The following is a 22,695-nucleotide window of genomic DNA, read 5'->3' as shown; positions in this document are numbered from 1 at the left end:
CTGAAGGCTTGCAAAAATAACCTGCTGTCATATGGCTTTTCATCTAATTTTAATTTTAGCAGAACGGAAATGTAAATCAGAACCTCCCTGAAATATAAATCAGAACCCCTGATTTTCTCAATAAGTCCTCGTGAAGGGACATTGTGGTGACTCGTGTGTCCTCACAACCGTCCAGGATTCTCCTCTCAGATCTTCTCCCACTCCTCCCCTCCGCGTCCCAAATGTGTCTTTTTCTATTTACAGAAATATTTCTTCTTTTTGGTGTTGAATTCTTCAAATGGTAAACATTATACAAGATTTAAATTAATTTCACATGTGAGAACATGAGACCCTGTAGGATTTTCTGCAATACAGTCTTATAAATACTGCCCACAGCTCAGAAATAAACTCCAAGAGTGGTCGAATGGAGTGAAGGCATATTTGGTTAAGGGAATACACATTTTCAGTAATGCCTTTGTCAACCATAATCTTATTAGCTTAATGCAAATTAAGCTTGAGTACTCTTTAGCTCTTGAACTTCAGCCGTTTTTGTCTCTTTGGTTTTTTTGTTTTGTTTTGCTACAAAATGAGAACTAGGTCATGAATGCATGGCTTCTCCCAGTACAAAGCAACTCAGCTCTATTAATATACTAATTCATTTGTGCCTAATTAGCAAGGTCATCTTAATGATACTGTGGGGTGCATAAATTTATGTGGAGAGACAAAAAATAGTGGTATTAATTACAGTGATTCTCCATCTGAATTAGGCTTGTCAAAAAGATTATATTTTCTTGCACCATGTTAAAGGCATTCTTTTTTTTTTTTAATATATATTTTTTCAATTTTATTTATTTATTTATTTATTTGCAGTTTTTGGCCAGGGCCAGGTTTGAACCCACCACCTCTGGTTATGTGGGGCTGGTGCTCTACTCCTTGAGCCACAGACACCGCCCGTTAAAGGCGTTCTTCAGCAGAATCTGCAAATAAGTGCAATTTTAGTATGCTTGAGATATGTAAACTATGTTAGTAAGTTATGTCAATAGAATATATATGACTGTATGTCTTGAAGAAGAGTTCTATATCTATACTAGAGAAATATTCCCTTTAAAAACTGTGATTCTCTAGTTTTTTTTGTCACCACTTGTGTTTATGACTGTTGCAAGTTCCAGCTCTGGAATGTCATGGTCAGTTGGCCAGCGTCTAACATCTAAGGATGCACAGCCCTGAGGACAGCAGGGTCCTGGGAGACTTTGTGTGCTGATGAATAGGCAGTGTAGATACGATTCAGGCCCAGTTGGGTCAGCAGCAAGTTCAACTCATTGTCTTCATGGACTGTGTCTCTCAGTCTGGGTTCAGACACACCCGGCTTGTTAGTGTTGAAGCTCTTGATGAGCCTGGGCTGTTAAGTACCCTGGCCCTTTCCAGCGGGCCCAGATGGATCGTTTGGGGTTAGGGTGTGCATGCTTGGTGAAGGAGGGGGAATAGGAGGGGCCTTGTAGATTTGGTACAAAAGGTGGGATTGGGAGACAGGGGTGAAACATCTAGTGTTGGAGGCTCACCCCTTCTTCTCTACCCCCACCCCAGCTTCCATGGCCTCAGATCCAGCCCTCATGGTGATTGTCTGAGCAGAAGTGTTAGAACAGGCTTAGTGGGCTTTTACCTTTTTATTGTTTTCCCCATAGTTTATATGTCTGGTTGGGTAGGTGGTTGTCTTCAGTCCTGAAATGTTTAGTTCTTTACGATGCTTTCTGAACTTTTTCTCCATTGTTACTCCTTTCTCCAAAACAGGTTTTGACTAGTTCCATAATTCTATTCAAATGCATTTAAAACTCATTTTTTCTTTTTTCTAACTGATCTTTTTATTTGCGTGAACCCTGAATGTTATAAGTTAATGTGTGTTTTGTATGTACGCCTTTTAGATGAATGCCTTTAATGAATGTCTTTCCATTATGAGGAATAAATTACGTGGATGGTTTTATTTATCCCTGGCTGTTGCTTTCTTTGGCAAAGATATTCTGTTTGAATTATGGACTCAGAAAATAATTTTTCACCCCGCCCTCTTTATGCTAGTCAGGTAGACATAAATTAGTGGGATGATTGAATTCTTAGGGAACGTGGGAGTCAGAAGAAGACAGCTCCCTTAACAAGGCGCATAGCTCTGATCTGGCCTCTTAATGACAAAGGAGCCCTAAGAATGGAATTTGATGGTCTTTCTTGGACAGGAGCTGCGTCTGTTTTGATTGGGTCTACTCTTCTGCTCTGCTTTTTACTACTGGTATAATGTGACATTATTATAAGGTCTTTTGTGAGTGCTGTTTCCTTTGCTATAGTTCTCACTTGCCTTTTTTCTTTATGAAAAACTGCCAGGAACCACGGGGAATGTGTTATCATTCAGTGAAACACGAGCGCATCAGGTGGTTCAGCAGAAGTCAGAGCAGTTCATGATTTATAACCAAAAGCAGCTCACGAGGATTTATCCCTCTGCCTACCGCATAGATTCCAGCAACTTCAACCCTCTGCCCTACTGGAACACAGGTTGCCAACTAGGTGTGTATGGCTCCAGACGGAGTGGTTCTTTATATATTCTGACGTCCTGTCACCTTGCCTAATTCTCTCAAACCTTCATCTTGCACAGTGGCACTGAACTATCAGTCTGAAGGCCGAATGATGCAGTTAAATCGAGCCAAATTCAAGACAAATGGCAATTGTGGCTACGTCCTCAAACCCCAGCAAATGTGCAAAGGTGTGCATTAATCTTACAGAAAGATCTCTGAATGCAGGTGACCTGTTAAAAAAGCTGTTTAGAAAGTGTGATACCCCAGTGCTTTGAAACATGATATATTTTTTAAAAAGATAGGTTAAGGTGTTTGAATGTAAATGAGAACGCTGTCAGAACTATTTACTATTTGGGTAACAAGATGTGTAGAATGTTGCCTAGGGAGGTGATGTATAGCAAGAGGTACGTGAACAGCAATGCCTTGTCATCTGAGACCCAGTGTCCCAGCACGCTATTCACTGGGCAATACTTATATATAAACTGGACTGTCTTCAAAGGTCTGTGCCCTATCTTTCAGGAATTATCTTAGGGAGTGGGAGTCTGAGACCTGCTGACAAAATTAATTTCTACCTGAAACAGTTTTTATCGAGCTCTTTTAGTTAGTGCAGTCCGATTACCAAACAGCATTAACAAAAAAAAGAGAAAAGACACAACAGTGTTAGATCAAACAATGCTTCCTTTTGGTTCCACTCATCAAAAAAAAAATTTTTTTTTTAATTTCCAGAACAGATTTATAACAATTCCAGTAAAGGAAAGTGTTGACAGATGTTTTCAGGATTTTATGCTTTGGGCGTATTCTTGCTCCGCTGTTTGTTACAGTCATTCTACACCTGAGATAGGTTAGGTTTGAAAAGGTCTTTGAATCTAACATAACGGCTCTTCTTTTTAGGCTATTTGTGTTGAAATAAAGGGTGCCTCTTCTCCCGTGTCACAGTTGATCACTGCACTGCAGACGCTTGCTTTAAATTGGTCCATTCCCCAGCCTTTAGGAGCATGGAATCTAGTAAACACCTGGCTATGGAAATGCCAGTTGGTGACACCTCTAGGCAGAAGCCACAGGCAGTGATATGATAATTTCTTTGCTCTAAGAAGCACTGTTGTAATTCAGCATTATTTCTTTGTTTTGCAAGCATAAGGTGTGTGTGTGTGTGTGTGTGCGCGCGCGCGCGCCTTCTTCCCCTGTTAACAGCCTCTGCTTTGTTTGGCCTAGGTACTTTCAACCCTTTCTCTGGTGATCCACTTCCTGCCAACCCCAAAAAGCAGCTCATCCTGAAAGTGATCAGTGGACAGCAACTCCCCAAACCTCCAGATTCCATGTTTGGAGACCGAGGCGAGGTAAGCTGTATGGGACTATGTGTCTAGGAAAGTAGTCATGTGATTGTTTTATTGTGTTTACTTTTTACCTGACCGTCTTCAGGGCTGTGTGTGTCTGTATATTCCGTCGTGAGCACCAATCTTGGCTCATTAGACATTAGCTGATTTATTGGCGAATCCTGCACAGTTCCTGCTGGACTTCAGTGCATTGTGTTTTGGAGGCATGAGTGCACATGATTTAATTTACATTTCAAGACTAATGCTGGCAATGGTAAAATTAGGTTGCAAAGATCAATTTTATTATTAATAGAAACACTGCCTAAGAGTCCGTCCTAATCTCCCATCCACATTCCTCATCCCTACTACACAGCAGCCACCTGCTTCCTGGCCACCTGCTGATGGCCGCTGTCTCCTCCTGCACCTCTGCATTTAAATGTCTCCCTCTGTGACCCCAGCCTCCTTTCTTCCCAGAGCTTTTATTCTATTATTTCCATCACCCCTGTCTTCTTGGCCTCCGTTTCTTTTGCTGTTTTGTTCATTTATCTATTTTTGGAGTGAGTGTCTCGCTCTGTTGCTCAGGTTAGAATGTAGTGGTGTTCATAGCTGACTGCAACCTCGAACTCCGGAGCTCAAGCAGTCCTCCCACCTCTGCCTCTCAAAGTGCTGGGATTACAGCAGGAGCCAGCAAGCACAGCCTCAGCCTCGGTTACCTGCCTCCCCACAGGCCCCTCCTGTGCTCATGTCCCTCCTGACAGGGCTTGTCCTTCACTCTTGTACCCTTTTACCACTCGCACCTGTTAAAGCTTTACTTCTGGACTTGACAGAGGAGACCCCAGAGCTCGGTAAGAGGCCAGCCCCATAAGCCCTTCAGCCCTATCAGCCCACCCATGGCTCTGCGCTGCCATTCCAGCCTCACCTTAGCGCTCAGTCCCATTTTCTGCAGTGGCTGTTCCCAGCCTTCTCTCTGTCCTCATCATCTTCAACAGATGGTATGATGTCCCACTTCTCAGACAGTAGAGCCTCAGATGGGACCGGCCAACTCCAAGTCTTGTTGGCTCTGCTGCCGGCACCCCCCTACACCCCCCTACCTTCTCTCCCTGCCGCCCTTCTGTCCCTGCATCTGTTCTCTGAGCTGCAAGAGCAATTCGTTGGTGATGTCAGAAATTTAGGCTCCTTTCCTGTACTTTCCTTTCTTCTTTCCTTTTTTGTCTGCAGAAAGGAAGGCTCACTTCCTTTGTATTCTCCCAAACTTTTATTTTAAAACATTTTAAACTTTAGGCCAGGAGGTGTGGCTCATACCTGTAATCCTAGCATCTCTCTGGGAGGTCGAGACTCATTTGAGTCCAGGACTTCAAGACCAGCATGAGCAGGAGTGAGACTCTTGTCTACACAAAAAATAGAAACATTAGTCTGGAATGGTGGCAGGTGCTTATAGTCCCAGATACTCAGGAGGCTGAGGCAGGAGGATCAATTGAACCCAGGAGTTTGAGGTTGCTGTGAGCTATGATGACACCACTGCACTCTCTAGCCTGGGCAATAGAACAAGACTTTGTCTCAAAAGAAAATAAAAATGTTTTAAACTTCAGAAAAGTTGCAATAGTAGTAAAATAAATGACCCAGAACAACCATTCCAAAATTTAAATTATTAAATTTTATTACACTTGCCTTACCTCTCTTTCTTTTCTTTTTTTAAAATTAATTTATTGTTTGTTTGTTTATTTATTTATTTGAGACAAAGTCTCAAGCTGTCACGCTGGGGTAGAGTGCTGTGATGTCACAGCTCACAGCAACCTCAAACTCTTGGGCTTAAGCGATTCTCTTGCCTCAACCTCCCAAGTAGCTGGGACTACAGGCACCCACCACAACACCCAGCCATTTGTTGTTGTTGTTGTTGCAGTTGTCATTGTTTTCTTAGCTGGCCCAGGCTGGGATCAAACCCACCAGCCCCAGTGTACGTGGGCCGGCGTCCTACCCACTGAGCTACGGGGCCGCCCTTACCTCTCTTTCTTCTGTATACGTGTGTGTGGGATGTGTGTGTGTGGGGGGTGGCATACATATTTGCTTCTCTTTGGAGAGTCCTTTGAGAGCAAATTGTTGACATCATGATACTTAATTCCTAAATGCCTCTCCATTTTTATTGTAAGAAGGTGGACATTTTCCTGTATAACTACAATGCAGTCATTACCCTTATGAAATTTAACATTGGTACAGCAATATTACCTAATCTAAAAAGATCACATGTTGTTTTTAGTTATCATTTCCGCAGTGGCTGCTCCCCAAAGTCCAAGCCAGTGTCATGAAAACAAAGCAAAAAGGCAGAAGAATTATTCTAGATCTTAAAAGACCAAAGACCAAGTGGTCTTACAATGAAGGACCGATGTCCTTCAATGTGGGATTACCTGGTTTTCATGATTAGAGTCAGAGTAATATATTGGCAGGAATATACATGGCCAATGTATCCTTCCCAGTGTATCACACAAGGAGCAACGTGATGTCAGTTTATCCCATAACTGAGAATGTTACTTAGATCAGGGGTGTCTTCCAGATGTTTTTCATAGTATATGGTTATCCTTGTAATTAATACATAGCCTGCAGAATTAAGTTTTTAATGCATAATAAATGTATTTCTTTTGTAATGAAAAACTAACTTTCTTATTATGGCTTATGAGGTTCTATCAGAAGATTTAACCTTTTATTGAGCCATGCAACCCTTTGGTATCTGGTTAACCCTGTGACCCCTTCTCAGAATGTTTTTAAATGCATAAAATAAAAAATAGGGTTACACAGGAAACAATTACATTGAAATTCACTTATCAAACTATTTTATAAAAACAAATTGTGATAGACAAAAATGTGTGAGCCTTTACTGATACAATCAATACCAGAGTCCAGTGGTGGTTCTGATCACTTTTGGGATTTTGAAGCTGTGATGAGTATAAGTGATGCTTTGATATTTCTGCAGCAACTGTAACATGAAAACATCTATGGTTTCTATTGAACACAGACTTACAGTTCTGTTATTACTAAGTTGTGCTTTAGCCAGAGGCTATTAAAAATTAAGATATAGTTTTTTCTCCATCCAAACTCTCCAGACCCCCCTGAATTGTCAGCCCCGATCCCTCACATTATTCATATCTCTGAAAATGGAGTAACAGTTCGTCTTCCCCCAATCAGAAAACCAGTTGCCATCTCTTAATTTTCTCTCTTTCTTTGTTTTCCACACCTAATCACTTACCATCTCCTGAGAATTCTCCTTTGCTGAATCACTCCCCAGTCTGCTGCCACTATCTAATGCCACTCCTTTGCCATCTTATCAACATAAGGCAGACACTGTTATCTCAGGTTTACAGATGAAACTGGAGCACAGTTATACAATATGGCCAAGGTCAGCACAGGAGCCAAAATTTGAAACAGGTGATCACTCTCCCAGCCTTTGGCCTCGAATTCCTCAAGAAAAGATATTGTATCCATTAGCTGACCCCCAAATCCAAGACCCCTGGTCCAGTTTTATCACAGAGTTCTATTCAAAGGAAAAAAAATTCTAGCACAGAATAATTAAAAGAAAATGAATGAACTTTAACTATAGTTATTTGCTAAATAAATAACATGGACTTCCATCTAATCATTGTAACACATTTTTCCATCATACTTCTCTAGTTCTTATTCCCTCCCGCTACCCCCCAAATTCTACATGGTCTTCATTCTCTAAGCTCCTGAAAATATGTTTTCTCAGCCTTCATAACTCTGTCCCCTTTAGACTTTCTTAGATTACTTCTTTCTGGGTTCTTTCGGTTTTTATTCCTCAGAACTTGTTCCACAAAAGAAATCTTGCAGATGACTGACAAATCATAATCCCTCCCCCTAGAGAAGAAGGCTAACACTCATACTTTTTCTTTTGATTTACGTTTTAATGTTTTACCCTTTGATACTTTTTAATATACATTATGATACATAATCAGCTAAACTGCATTAAATGGCACAAATTGAACGTGGATAGCTCGATTACCTATTATGCCCCCAGAACAAGACAGAGCATAACCCGAATCCCTGGAAGGTTCCTGTCCACCCCCCATCAATAGCTACATCTCCCACAATGGAAACTTTGTATAAATGGACTTTGATGCAGATACTTTTATGTCTGATTTACTTAACGTTATTTCTAGGCAGCAGAGAGAACTTTGTTGCTTTCTCATTGTTGCCTGGTATTCATTAAACCCGTGTGCACAATTTCTCTACCCTACTCAAGACAGACATTTAGGTGATTCTACCGTTTGATTATTATGAATAGAGCTGCTTTGAGCATTTGTACATGGGCAAAGCCTCTCGTTTCTCTTGGGTATGTGCCCTGGACCGAAATTGTAGTTTCATGGCATAAAGGTTGTGTAACATTAGGAGTCATTGGCAATACGAATTTAATTTCTCTTATTCCTGTCTTAAATCTGAATATGCTTCACCTCATAATATTCTTCTTATTTTGTAAGTACTTAAACTGATTGCTGTTGAAATATAGACATTTTGGCCATATTGGCCATCCTCCAATGGATTAACTTGTATAGAAATGTACCATTTTTAATAATACTTTCTCTTTGTTTATATAGATCATTGATCCTTTTGTTGAAGTTGAAATTATTGGATTGCCAGTAGATTGTTGTAAAGACCAAACCCGCGTGGTGGATGACAATGGTAAGATGATACTCTGTGTTCATTTCTAATGGGGATGTTCTGGAAATAGAATTTGCATATCTGGAAAAGAAAGATGCCTGGAAAATCTGTAACTGCCATCTGAGTTTATGTTAAGGACTTCTCAACATATAAAATGGAGTAACTGGGGGGTTGATGCCTCGTATGTGTTGATGGTTTTATAATCTAGGCTCTATAGATGAAGAAAAAATTCTTTTTAGTGAAAAGAATGAATGAGATTTTCAAGAAGTGGGTTAAAATTTGCTCAGGAAAATGCCTCCATTATATTTGTATATTGTGTTTTTTTAATGTGAGTTTTCTCAAAGTGCTCATTCGTGAAGTCTTCATGTCTTGATAATTTCTCATTTTTTCTGGAGCATATAAATCTCTAAAGGTGCAGTGTGGTAAGGCAGGTTTATTTCTTGAATATTCACATGTAGTGAAGGGGCAGCATTGTTCTTATATTTTGGCCATAATACAAAGAAAGCTTTCATTTTTTTTCTTTTTTCTTTCTTCCTTTTTTTTTTAGAGAGAGTTTTACTCTGTCACCCTTGGTAGAGTGCTGTGGCATCACAGCTCACAGCAACCTCCAGCTCTTGGGCTTAGGCTATTCTCTTGCCTCAGCCTCCCATGTAGCTGGGACTACAGGCACCTGCCACAATTCCTGGCCATTTTTTTGTTGCAGTTTGGCTGGGGCTGGGTTTGAACCCGCCAGCTTCACTGAGCCACAGGCGCTTCCCTAAAGAAACCTTTCTTGCTAGTTGCAGTGGCTCAGGCCTCTGCTCCCAGTTCTCTGGGGGGCCAAGGTGGGTGGATTATATGAGCTCAGGAGTTAGAGACCAGACTGAGCAAGAGCGAGACCCCTGTCTCTACTAAAAATAGAAAAACTAGCTGAGCATTATGGTGGGTAACTGTAATCCCAGCCACTTGGGAGCCTGAGGCAAGAGGATTGCTTGAGTTTGAGGTTGCTGTGAGGTACAAAGATGCCATGGCACCCTATCCAGGGTGACAGAGTGAGACTGTCTCAAAAAAAAAAAAAGGAAGAAAGCCTTCTTTACCCAAACCAGGCCTTATATCCTTTTCTTGGTAATCTTCTGAAACGTGTTTGTTTATACCATTGACAGACCTTATGGTGTACTTATTTTTCTCAATCCTAGTCATTAATAGTCTAAAATAAATTTAAACAGCAATCATCGAAATATCTGAGAAATTAGCAATTCCAAGGGAAACCTTGAATGAATGGGAGAGCTCCAGAGCAGGGCAAATTTATCACTCAGAAAATAATGTGCTTAAAGAAAGCAGCCTTCCGATGTTGGATTTTCCCAACAGTGTACAATAGATTATCCTTTCTCTGTTTGTTTTCAGAAGTAATTGAGAGGTCATCCTTATGTCAACAAAACAATCCTTTGTCCTGCAGATGGGGTGTCTCATTTCATTAGCTTGGTGCTCTTCATAGGGTCAAGTGGTTGAGACCTGAATACACACATGTAATAAAACCTTTCACTTTTTGGAAAGAAAAACCAGAAACTTTTGTAATACTTGAATTTTTGTCTGTTTTGTAATTATTTTTCTGGGAATTTTACAAAGAAGTTAACATAATGTTGTATACTTTTTCTATTTATTTTCAGCAGCTATAACAATATATCATCAGTCAAGAAAAAACAAAAAAAGAAAAGAAAAAAATATATCATCATTCACGTGGTAAAGTCTTACTTCACAAGGAGCCACTGGGAACCAGTGGTGCACAGTCTAATTTGTCCCTGCCACTAATTGTGAGGTCCTGTGTGACCTCAGGCACATTATTTTCTATGAGTATCAATTTTATCTATGGAAAGATGAGTTATAAGAACTAGTATTTCCTACTTTAAAAAAATGAGCATGTGTTATTTATATAATTTTTAAAGTTACAATTTTGAAAACTAGTAATATATATATTTTTTAATTTGAAGAAACTAAAAATCCTGCCTGGCCTCTGTTAGAGGATAGCTGTAAGAATTAAATAGGATGATCTATGTACAATGGTGCTGAGATCTGAAAATCACTTCATAAAGTGGTTGTTGGTGATTATTACAGCAGCAGAATCTTTGGTGCATGAGAAGCATAATTTTGTGGTGGGGGCATCACTCTTTATCATTGTTGCTGAAACAGTGTTCTTACATCACTACTGTAGATAATTTTTGAACTTACGGAAGCATTCTAAAGATTAGCTTTCTCTCTAATACAGTTGGATGCCAAAGATTAATAGAATGGATGTGATAATTTACAGGCAATTTTCTCACCAATTGTTTGCTGGCGAGGGGGTAAATTCTGAGGCTTTATTCCAGCGAGGCGTCCTGGAGTGGCTCAGTCGTCTTTACGAGTTTAATAACCATCGCAAGCAATTTTCACTGTCTGCTTTGCAGATGTTGCTGCCAATTCATTTTCAGCCAAGCCCTATGCTGTTCTGATTTCTCTTTTTCTGTTTCTCTAAGGATTTAACCCTGTGTGGGAAGAAACCCTGACGTTTACCGTACATATGCCAGAAATAGCTTTGGTGCGATTCCTCGTGTGGGATCATGATCCCATTGGACGAGACTTCGTTGGACAAAGAACTGTGACTTTCAGCAGCTTAGTGCCTGGTAGGTCTGGGCTGGCCTTTTGTCTCCAGGCTGATCATTCCTTTTTCCGTGGCTCATGCCTGTAATACTAGCACTTTGGGAGACAGAGGTGAGAGGTCAGGGGTTCCAGACCAGTTTAAGCAACAACAAGACCCCATGTCTACTAAATATAGAAAAATTATCCAGGCATAGTGGCACATGCCTATAGTCCCAGCTACTCAGGAGGCGAAGGCAGGAGGATTGCTTGAGCCCAGGAGTTTGAGGTTGCTGTGAGTTGTGAAGAAACCACTGCACTCTAGCCAGGGCAACAGAGCAAGATTTTGTCTCAAAAAAGAAAGAAAAGAAAAGAAAGATTTAACATATGATATGTGACTTACACGATATACATGGCTTACATGACAGCTAAAATATACGTTGAGAAATGTGACTGTTAATGTACTTTTTAAAATGTCAAGATACTTAATTTTGTTGTGCCCAGAGGAAAGCCAAATGCAGGTTCAACTTAAAAGAAATGACTTTCTTTACTTTTATCAGGCTACCGGCATGTCTATTTGGAAGGACTGACAGAAGCATCTATATTTGTCCACATAACAATCAATGAAATCTATGGAAAGGTGAGAAAGATCATAGGGCTTAAATTCACATGCAACACTAATATGGTCCTCAACTAAGCTACTAATTTACTAATTGCATGAATGGAATGTACATTTGACAAACCATAGGGAATCCCAGAAAGCCCAACTGCCCTGCCAGTCATGTCCCAATCCACCTGTGCTTGGTCCACTGTTGAGAAGTGTGTACACATCACTTCCACCCAGGGGCCCTCTCTAGGCTTAATAGAATTGAGAAAACTCTTATTCTTTCAGGCAATCATTTGTTTGAACAATGAAGATATAGTTAAATGTTGAATTTTATTTTAATCCTTTCAAAGACCAAACTGGCTGCAGTGGGAAATGGAATGTCTCAGATATTTGATGAATTCTCTGTGCCAAGTGGGTCATGGTCCCAGCTAGTTCTAAGCTAGCTGCATTCATTTGGTGCTATTGCCTTTAACTGAAAACCTAAAAATTATGGGTGAATTTTAAAGTTACTAACAGGACTGAAAAGAAAGCGATCATGAAAATATATCTGAGCTTTTTCCTGATACCACTCTCTTTATTGTAGAACTCACTCGGGGTTTAAAATCAATGAGGCTATTCTCTGGTCATGATAATAATTGGGGACTTGGCCACCAGTATGAATTTTCAGGACCAGATAGGATTTGGAGGGACTATAAGAGCATTGAAGAGGGATTAGGAGTTTCTAGTGCTTTTAACCAGAAGTTTGTGTAGGCTGGAGCCTCTCCTTTATGGGTATGCAAGTTGTCTGTGACACAGCAACCTTATCTGTAAATGTGGGATAAAAATAGAATCTACTTCATTACACACACACACGTCTATAAAACACACATACACACGGTCTGAAAAGTAAGTTTGTGAACTCATGTTAGAAAAAGTGTCACATACCTCACTGGTGAATATCGCTACAGCTACCTTCAAAGTACTCTGCTTAGGAAGCCGTGCACTGAGACCAGCATGTAGTCCACCCTTCAAAGCAATTCTGGAACGGCCCTCAGAGCTATTGTCATATTATCATTCATGTCCTGAATGTCATCAAAATGTCTTCCTTTCAATATTTCCTTTATCTTTGGGTAAAGAAAAAATTCGTTGCAGGCCAGGTCAGGTGAGTAGGGAGGGTGTTCCAATACAGTTATTTGTTTTGGCTGAAAACTCCCTCACAGACAGTGCTGCATGAGCTGGGTGCATTGCTGTGATGCAAGAGCCATGAGTTGTTGGCCAAGATTTTTAGTTAAGATTTTCCTAACTATTTTTCTATCCATGTTTACGTGGTCTGCTGTGCTTCTCACAGTCAGCCAAGGAGTTCTATACACAATTTGATGGATTTTTTGCCATGTTTTCATTGGTATTTCTCATTTATGGCTGCACTGACCTCTCTTCATCATTGACTCTCTCTCTCCCCTCAGAAAAATGTCTAATCCATTGGTACATTGCCATTTTCTTCATGGCATTATCCCCATAAACTTTGACTAACATGTCCCTGATTTCACTTCCATTCTTGCTGTCTTTAATAAGAAATTTGGGGATATTTGTTTATTGCTCTAATTCACACAACAGCAATACTGAACACTGCTCAGCAAGACACCACCACATACAGACATGAACACAGCTATGAGACACTGGCCTATCAAGGCTATAAAATCTTACCGGGTTGTTTGTGCAGTGCCTCCAATGTAAGCAAGTTCATAAACTTAATGGCCAGATCTCATATATGTAAACTAAATCTGCCTGGTACATTGTGAATGTTCCAAAATGTTGGCTAATAGTAATACTAGTATTACAACCCAATTGGCAAGGAATGTACCATTCACCCTGATTAGTGCCTATGTTTATTCTTACATCAGTCAGCAGAGGTGGGGCTGACTACCCCAGTTTCTAAGATTGGTGAAGTTTTACACCATAACTTTTTATGTTTAGTTCTAGAGTTCTGTTTGTGTTACTGTTGGGATGTTTCCTCTGGCCTAAATAGATGCAGATGTAAATGACTCAAGAATGATTCCTGGGTGGCGCCTGTGGCTCAAAGGAGTAGGGCGCCAGTCCCATATACCAGAGGTGGCAGGTTCAAACCTGGCCCTGGCCAAAAACTGCAAAAAAAAAAAAAAAAAGAATGATTGGGCAGTGCCTGTGGCTCAAAGGAGTAGGGTGCCGGCCCCACATACCAGAGGTGTCGGGTTCAAACCCGATCCCGGCCAAAAAAAAAATAACTGCAAAACAAAAACAAAAACAAAAGATTCTTGAATTCTACGAATCCCAGGTTAACTATGTAGGAACCCTAGCATTTGTCATGGTTGAAGGTAACAATAAAGTTCAGAAATTGTTTAAAACTTAAATCAGAAATAAAATACGAAGGTGTTCTATAGGGCTTTTGTTCTTGTAAATAAATCTCCATGTGTGAGTCATACTGTGTATTACCTTGAAGGTGTGTGCAGGTTGGAGGGCATATACCATAATGCGGTGGTATTGGTGGAACAATGAATGAGCATAAGACTAACGATCATCCCAACTGGAAGTTTATATATGCATTTTTCCTTTGTGTTTACTTCTGCCACCTTCTTCAATGAGCCCAAATCATATTTTGTTGTGTTTTTGTTCTTTCCCTTGCAGTGGAGCCCTTTAATACTCAACCCCAGTTATACTATATTGCACTTTCTAGGAGCTACAAAGGTAGTTTCTCGGCATGGCGCTTTGTTCTTGCTGGCCTCCTTTCTCTGTAGTGACAGCAGCATGCTTTCTCCATATCACTCCATTTTCCTGCTTACCACTTTGAAACATGCATCTGTTGCTTTATGGCGGCTGAAGTTTGTACCAGTTTATTAACTGTGAAAACTTTCCCTACCACCTTGTCATATCTGGGTGGGAAACTTTTGGGAAAGCTTGGCTGTAAGAATGGAAGGCTGACTTCCTCCCCAGGCAGGGTTGATAAGACGTGCATGGTGCCCTGCAGACATGCTGCGAGCTGCTGTTTTCTTGGTTTGAATATACTTCAGTGTCTGTAAAATTTCGTTTTATATTCATTTTTCATGGAGCTGTCATTTCAGTGGCAAGTTGCTGACACTACTATGCCATTTGCTTAACTTGCGGTTGGTCCTTGTGTGTCTTCAGAACAGACAGCTCCAAGGCCTTAAGGGACTGTTCAATAAGAATCCCAGGCACAATTCTGCAGAAAACAACTCCCATTATGTGCGGAAACGATCTATAGGAGATAGAATTCTGCGGCGCACAGCCAGTGCTCCGGCCAAAGGCAGGAAAAAGAGCAAAATGGGCTTCCAAGAAATGGTAGAGATAAAGGATTCGGTGTCTGAGGCCTCCCGAGACCCTGACGGTGTCCTGAGGAGGACCACACGGAGCTTGCAAGTGCGCCCTATCTCTATGCCTGTGGACAAAAGTCTTCTGGAAGCTTTGTCACTGCCTGTTTCTGAAACTGCAAAAGGCTCTGAAGGAAAAGAAAACTCCCTGGGTAAGATGCTTTACGTTTCTGTAAGAATCAGCCCTCCTTGGCTGCAGTTTGATCCCTGATTACCATTAGGACATGATTGACATTCCATAGTCAAAGTAAAAATAAATAATATACTGAAAAATAAATAATTTTTAATGCGATTTTCTAGGCCGGAAGATCCCAGGCTTTAGGGCGAAAGGTGGTAGAGGAGCCCTTTCCTCCTCACCTAAAGCTTTCAGGTAACCCTGACATCTGAAATTGAGGGGGAAGAGGAGCCAGCAGGTGTGACTCAGGACTGGAGGAGGCAGGAGAGAGGGAGGAGAAGCCTGAAAGATGAGAGCGGAAATACTGGTTTTCCGAGTGGGTACCAGATTTACTGATTGGAGGTTGAAGAGGATTATATCACTTTCCCCACTATATAGCATGTTCCCATGATTGGAAATGTTTATGGAGAAAGAAAGCCAGATGTTGAAGGCAAGCCGCCTTACCCACTTGAAAACGCTTTGCCTCCTCAAGAGGCAGCTCATGCCGTCAGAGTTTTTCTGCGGCCTCACTGCCCTGATCCGGCAAGGGAGGAGGCGTGCCTGTGGCTGCTGCCAGGTGTGGGCGCCGCAGTCACAGGGGCAGGTGCCACTCACCTTTTCCCTTAATTTGAGTGTGCTGTTGACTGACATCAGGAACCAGACAGACTGGAGATCACTTTGTAAATGTGCCAAAGAGCCCTTGACTTGTGTCAGTGACTCCCCTCCCCTCTCCTATTCTGGGTAATTTAAGTGTCAAAATTGTGTCCATTTGATGGCCCTGGAACAAATGTGTTTTAATTAAATCAGGATCATCTCAGAGAAGTAAAAGGTGATAACTGTTTTCTTTAGCAAAATTAGTCTTTTGTCAAACAATCTAATTTCAATGGTCTATTTCCCCACAAATGCCATGTTGCTTGCAATTGATTTTTATTGTAAGGTATTATAGGGAGAAAACCTAATGTTTGAATAGTTTATTTGAAGGAGAAAAGAGAAGTTTAAAATTTTGAAATTTTGCTAAGAGCAGTGTCAGAAGAGATGAAATATGTGCTTTAAAAATTATTTTAAAACCCCACCTTTGGGGGAAAAATTATTTTCCCCCAAAGGTGGGGTTTTAAATAAGGTGAGCTACAGTTGAGTTAGAAAGACATACATATTTTCTATTCTCAAAAAAAGTTATATAAATTAGTTATACTTGTATATATTGAAATTATGGTCTATATGAAGGAATACATAGTCATGTATTGATTCAAATTGTATTTCAAAAAAGAAATTAATTATAGGAAAAAGCAGAACATCAAACTATGTTATTCTGTCTCTCTGCAAAAACTTACCGTGGCTGTTGTAACATCATAAGGATATTTGATTTTTTTTCTTTATCATTTTTTTGGGTTTTCAAAATTTTTTGTGATGAGTGTTTTTAGTTAAGAAGATATTTAAAAAGGAGTCACATCAATTCTTCTTTCTTGTGTATTATGACATTGAAAGCATAGAAAGACCATGAATAATTTGAATAATATTATCTCAGCATGGTACTACTATAAGATATTCCAAATTACTGTGAATTTGTTGATTTTATAATTTTCCTTACTGCCATTTCTAGGGGAGAAGACAACATGAAATCTGTGCATTAAAAAGGAAAATATAATTAACAAAAAACTAGATATTAGCAGTGATAGAATTGATGACCCATTCTTTATCATTACATTTTAAGTCAGTAGATATTGATATTTTAAGAAATTTATTATACCTTCCAATTATTTTAGAAATGGGGTAAATTAAATCTTTTGACAAAATGCCTTTCAAATGATATTATTTATGTTTTTTTTTCTACTAAACATGTATAACTTTGAAAGCTTATAGTATCTTGCTTACAGGTACCACAATACTTTGTTTTAACAGAGCTGTCTTGTTCTGTTTTTATTGCCATGCTTCTGTGTAGTACAAATCTGAATAGGAAACAACTTAAGGTAATCCTCACTGTAAAAGTATGATGACTCATTGACATTTTTTTTTTGACAATGAATATTACATCCTCAGCTGATGTAATAGGTATTCAAAGGGAAGCTTCAGTGAAATTCCAATAAATATATTTTACCATTTTTTCATCACACAGACACTTTGTTGCAAACCTCTACGATCCATAATTATCTTCTGTCACAGTGTAACAGATTTACATTCTCCATTTGTCTGTCTGAAGACAAACATGAGTGTTTGCAGGTCCTATGTAAAGTGATTCATGCCACCTAAAATGTTGATTGTTTCCTTCAGCAGAGGATAAGGATGACAGAAGAGGGAAGGCAAATATAAAAGACTCGCATTTTCCAAATTTGAGCAAAAAGTTATCCTCCTCCTCCAGTGCTCTTCTCCACAAAGGCACCCGCCAAGGGGACTCGGTTGTTTCTGCTGCCAACATTTTTGTCACAGGAGAACAGTTGGGGATGCCAGGTCCTAAGGGTGGTGGAACCAAATCAAGTGTGACGGATGATTGCCAGGAAAACCACCGCCCCAGCAAACTCCTCTCCCCAAGGCAGAATCTGGCTCTCCATCCTGCAGTCAGTCCAACACATGATCTGCGTGGTGTGAATTCCGAGGCAAAGGGGAACACGGAGGGCGCACTGTGCGGAAGCATCCTTTCTCAAAGCAATCTGGAGATTGAGAACCTAGCAGGTAGCAGGATGAAGGGCAGAGCTGCAATGTCCTTTTCTTTGTCAGATGTTTCTGCACTTGGTTCTGACATGCCGGACTTACATTCAACTGCAATTCTGCAGGAGAGTGAAATCTCCCACCTTATTGACAATGTCACTTTAACAAATGAGAACGAGCCAGGCAGTTCCATCTCAGCACTAATCGGCCAGTTGGATGAGACCAACGATCAGGCTGAGCTCACGGTTGTTCCTCACCCTCCCAGGACCAGTGAGGTGTCTGGCCATCCTCCTTTGCCTACTCTGGACCTAAAAATGCCCTTCAAGCCTGGTTTTCCTAAGGGAAAACCCAAGTCTTCCTTTCTGTGTTCATCTCCTGAGCTGATTGCAAGTCTGGACACCACCAAACATAATGCAAACACAGTCTGTGAAACTTCCTGCTCTCTGGTCTCCGAAACTAAACCAGGCGATGACCTTTCCGGTAAACCCAAGATGAGGGCTCTGGACAGCAACCTGCCTGGGTGCCCTACTCCTTCCCATGGCTGGTTACCAAAAAGTCCCACCCATGGAGAGGACCAGCCAACTCTGAAGAGCTTCAGCCCTGCCACATCCCTGGATTTGACCCTGGAGGATGTGATAGCTAGTCCCAACTTCTGCTTCAATTCTGGAGAGAGCAGCCTTGTGGAAATTGATGGGGACTCAGAAAATCTGTCTTCTACAACCTGTGACTATAGGAGAGAGGCCACCACAGGTCTACTTGCTCCTCCTTTAAAAGTGGAGCGCAGTCAGGATGGAGTGCCACCGTTTCAGAGAGGTTTGAAAAATGGCTATTGTAAGAGCACTCTCTACCCTTCTGTCCCTGAAATATTCAACGATAGTCAAGATGTCAACACTCCAAGCATTTCTTATCTCGCCTATCAAGGTGCTGGCTTGGTGCATAACCGTTTATCAAATTCTGATGCAAAAATGAACCAGACGGGTGCGCCCCAGCAGGCCAGTGCCCAGTACGCACACGTCCCCATACCCACACAGCTGGCACGTCTTCCTCTGCCTGCTCTGAAACTGCCCAGTCCTTGCAAATCCAAAAGTCTGGGGGATTTAACATCAGAGGACATCGCCTGCAATTTTGAGAGCAAGTATCAGTGTATTAGTAAGAGTTTCGTCACAACTGGCATTAGAGACAAGATAGGGGTGTCTGTGAAGACAAAGCCCTTAGAGCCTGTAGATGCTTTGACCGAGCAGCTTCGGAAGCTCGTGTCCCTTGACCAGGAGGACACTTGTCGCGTGCTGTACTCAAAGCAGGATGCCAGTCAGATCCCCAGGGCGCTGGTCCGCAAGTTGTCATCCAGAAGCCAAAGCCGAGTGCGCAACATCGCGAGCCGTGCCAAGGAGAGGCAGGAGGCCACGAAGCAGAAAGCGGTGGGCCCCGGCGTTGGGGCCGGTGTGGTGCTTAGAGACAAACCCTCAGCTCCCACTCCCGCCTCCAACCGCCACTCCACAGGCTCCTACATCGCCGGCTACCTGAGGAACACCAAGGGGGCTGGCCCCGAAGGCCGGGGCATCCCGGAGGGGGCCTGCACGGCCCTGCACCAGGGCCACGTCGACCAGTTCTGTTCAGATCATTCTGTTTTGCAGACTGAGCCCAGCAGCGACAATAAACCAGAAATTTATTTTCTTTTGAGACTGTGAATTATAAGAAGCTGCCTTTTCATTGTTTACAAGGTATTCTGTGAAATGTCAGCTGTCAGTAAATAAGGTCCTCGGCTTGGGAATGGGTTTCAAGTGTATTTTTAAATTCGTGTTTCGGTCTCCCTTTGACTTCACCTGTTCTTCCTTGCTGATGTGTTTGTGTTTACATGCAGTGACGTTTCCCGTGTACCTGTTAACTGTATCGGTATGAACTATGTGCATGCCTAGATGTGAAACTTCTCAGCAGCCCGGCTACAATGTACGTACGTTTCTCCAAGATGCCCTCTGCCGTGTCCTCAGATCGCAGTCACTGAGTTGTTCTTTTTATTCTCTGTTGTGTGAAGAGACTTCGCCAGCAACAAAGGAATGAATTCCTTGTGTTAAGCTCTTGTCCTTTTTCCTATTTTTCCTTCTCTGTTGAGATGCCCAGATGCATTTTTATATATAACTCAGTTGAAACATGTTGAAAATTGTTCCCTCATCTTTTAGCATTTCCCTGCCCCACCCGTGACAACAATGTAAAGGAGATGGGTAGCTATTCCCCATGCCCTTTGCCCCCCACTTTGCAAATAGGCTGTAATAGTGTGAGGAAGTAGGCAAACTTCTGTATATAAGGGCAAATTGTTTTACATAAATTTTGTTACATATTTTTGCTAATGGCTTTGTATGTAACAAGATCCCCGTTGCCAAACTCTTTGTTGTACTTTTGAATTTTCTGATTAAATGACAGACTGCAAATAATAATGGTTTTCAGAATGAGGTATTTCTCTCAGACTCTGAACGATGACAGTAGCACAAATCAAAAACTTCCCCAAAGCTTTAAAGAAATATATTTTCGCGTAACAAAATCCAAGTGACTAGATGATTAGAAGAAACCTTTTTCCTTCAGAACCAAGTAAATATATTTTAGTACCAACATGCGTTATTTTCACTGTGAGTTCATTTTTTTTATTGCATGTGTTCAATGTCTGCCTTCGCGTTTTTGTAACATTAACTGCAATGATATCCTTCCTGAAATTGATGAAAATATAATTAAAGCAGATTTTTAAACACTTCGTGAAGTGTTTTCTTACAATTAAAATTTATCGGATACTTCGAGTCATGGAGCCAGAGCAGTTGGACACATTTTACTTTCCACGTGTTTGCACTAGAATAGAGGACTTCTACCACCGAGCACAATTCTAAGCAGCAATTTATGTCTCTGAGTGTTCTCATTGTGCTCTGAAGAGTGTTTTTGTAAGGTGACTTGAAAAGAAATCAAATGTAATGACTTTGCATTTGGTGTTGAGACTGCAACTTTAAAAATAATCTTTCCCTACTGGTGGTGGTGGTGGGTGCTTGTGGGGAAGGCTGGCAAGATGCTGCATCTGGCAGATGAGACTGAGGTTTTATGACAGCGCAGAAGAGAGGAGAGATGAGCAGTCAGTTCTGGGGTCCCTTGTTCCCCAACTCCGAACTTTCCCCCAAGCTTGGGGGCCCTCCTCTTTGTGAACAGGCACTGGGAGTCTCGGTGGGGACAGATTTGTTATAGTGGAAGGGACAGAGACTCCGTTCCATCCCTTTAGTGAATCCAAGTCATTTTTGTCTTCTTGGGGGGCTCTGAATCCCCAAAGTTCCATCCCTAGACCTTGGTTTGTTTCCAAGGCATCCCAGTCTTAGAAGATATTGACATAATGTAAAGTTGTTCAAAGTCACTTGAGAAAGAATAGAATTTAGTTGCTTTTTATGATTCCATGAAATCTTTTTTCTAAAAACAATCACACAGGAGTTTACATTTGGATGTCCACCCTGCCTCAAGGTGATCGAGTCATAACATAAATGGTTGGGGGCGAGTGCTGGGTTATCAGACCAGTCCCCAGGTGCCCGTGTGTGTCTGTCACCCAGGCATATGGTATTGTACTGACAGGACCTAGGAAGAGAAGAGGAAGCAATTTCATGTGACCCCTTGGGCAATGCCTAGTAAGAGGAGGCAGTGGCAATAAAACTTAATTTTTGATAAAGGCTGGTGATGCTTCTCAGGGTTTAGAGGAACTCATTCAGTGACATGAAAATCATACCAGGGAGGTCTCAGTCAAGACATTAATAGGTTTCCTGATTTTTTTCTTTTGAAACCCAGTGCCCAGGAAGCCCCTCATTTCTGCAAAGGCTGACCAGAGCAAGCCCTGTGGAGTTTCAAGGCCTTCTCATTTGACTCCATTTCTTTTTTTAAATTATTTTTTATTTTTTTATTAAATCATAGCTGTGTACATTAATGCAGTTATGGGGTACAATGTGCTGGTTTTATATACAATTTGAAATATTTTCATCAAACTGGTTAACATAGCCTTCATGGCATTTTCTTTTCTTTTTTTTTTTTTTTTATAGTTCCAAGGCTTTTTATTTCTTTCTTTCTTTTTTTTTATTAAATCTTAGCTGTGTACATTGATATGATCATGGGGCATCATACACTAGTTTCATAGACCATTTGACACATTTTTATCACTATGGTTAACATAGCCTTCCTGGCATTTTCTTTATTGTGCTAAGACATTTACATTCCACATTTACTAAATTTCGCATATAACCTTGTAAGATGCACCACAGGTGTAATCCCACCAATCCACCTCCCTCTACCCACCTGCCTCCTCCCTCCCCTCCCTTTCCCCCTTCCCCCTATTCTTAGGTTGTAACTGGGTTATAGCTTTCATGTGAAAGCCCTAAATTAGTTTCATAGTAGGGCTGAGTACATTGGGTACTTTTTCTTCCATTCTTGAGATACTTTACTAAGAAGAATATGTTCCAGCTCCATCCATGTAAACATGAAAGAGGTAAAGTCTTCATCTTTCTTTAAGGCTGGATAATATTCCATGGTGTACAAATACCACAATTGGTAAATCCATTCGTGGATCGATGGGCACTTGGGCTTTTTCCATGACATAGCAATTATCAATAAGGCTGCAATAAACATTCTGGTACAAATATCTTTGTTATGATGTGATTTTTGGTCTTCTGGGTATATGCCCAGCAGAGGAATTACAGGATTGAATGGCAGATCTATTTTTAGATCTCTAGGTGTTCTCCATATATCTTGCCAAAAGGAATGTATTAATTTGCATTCCCACCAGCAGTGCAAAAGTGTTCCTTTTTCTCCACATCCACACCAACATCTCTAGTCTTGAGAT

At 41.0% G+C, this 22,695-nt stretch overlaps 1 protein-coding gene across 1 annotated transcript in view; it reads left to right on the top strand.

Moving 5' to 3' along the window:
- PLCH1 (phospholipase C eta 1) overlaps nt 1–20,570 on the top strand; it is a 261,607-nt gene extending 241,037 nt beyond the window's left edge. The window contains exons 16-24 of the mRNA XM_053600541.1: nt 2,347–2,526; nt 2,615–2,722; nt 3,747–3,871; nt 8,449–8,533; nt 11,002–11,148; nt 11,662–11,741; nt 14,349–14,408; nt 14,847–15,201; nt 17,472–20,570. Of these exons, the coding sequence (XP_053456516.1) occupies nt 2,347–2,526; nt 2,615–2,722; nt 3,747–3,871; nt 8,449–8,533; nt 11,002–11,148; nt 11,662–11,741; nt 14,349–14,408; nt 14,847–15,201; nt 17,472–19,534 (3,203 nt within the window). The 3' untranslated portion in view covers nt 19,535–20,570. The remainder of the gene's footprint in view (nt 1–2,346; nt 2,527–2,614; nt 2,723–3,746; nt 3,872–8,448; nt 8,534–11,001; nt 11,149–11,661; nt 11,742–14,348; nt 14,409–14,846; nt 15,202–17,471) is intronic.
- The last annotated feature ends 2,125 nt before the right edge of the window (nt 20,571–22,695 follow it).

Source organism: Nycticebus coucang, chromosome 8 (assembly GCF_027406575.1).
Source record: "Nycticebus coucang isolate mNycCou1 chromosome 8, mNycCou1.pri, whole genome shotgun sequence".
In the NCBI taxonomy this organism is placed as follows: Eukaryota; Metazoa; Chordata; class Mammalia; order Primates; family Lorisidae; genus Nycticebus; species Nycticebus coucang.
The sequence above is the reverse complement of the archived record's forward strand: the minus strand, read 5'-3'. Positions and strand labels throughout refer to the sequence as shown.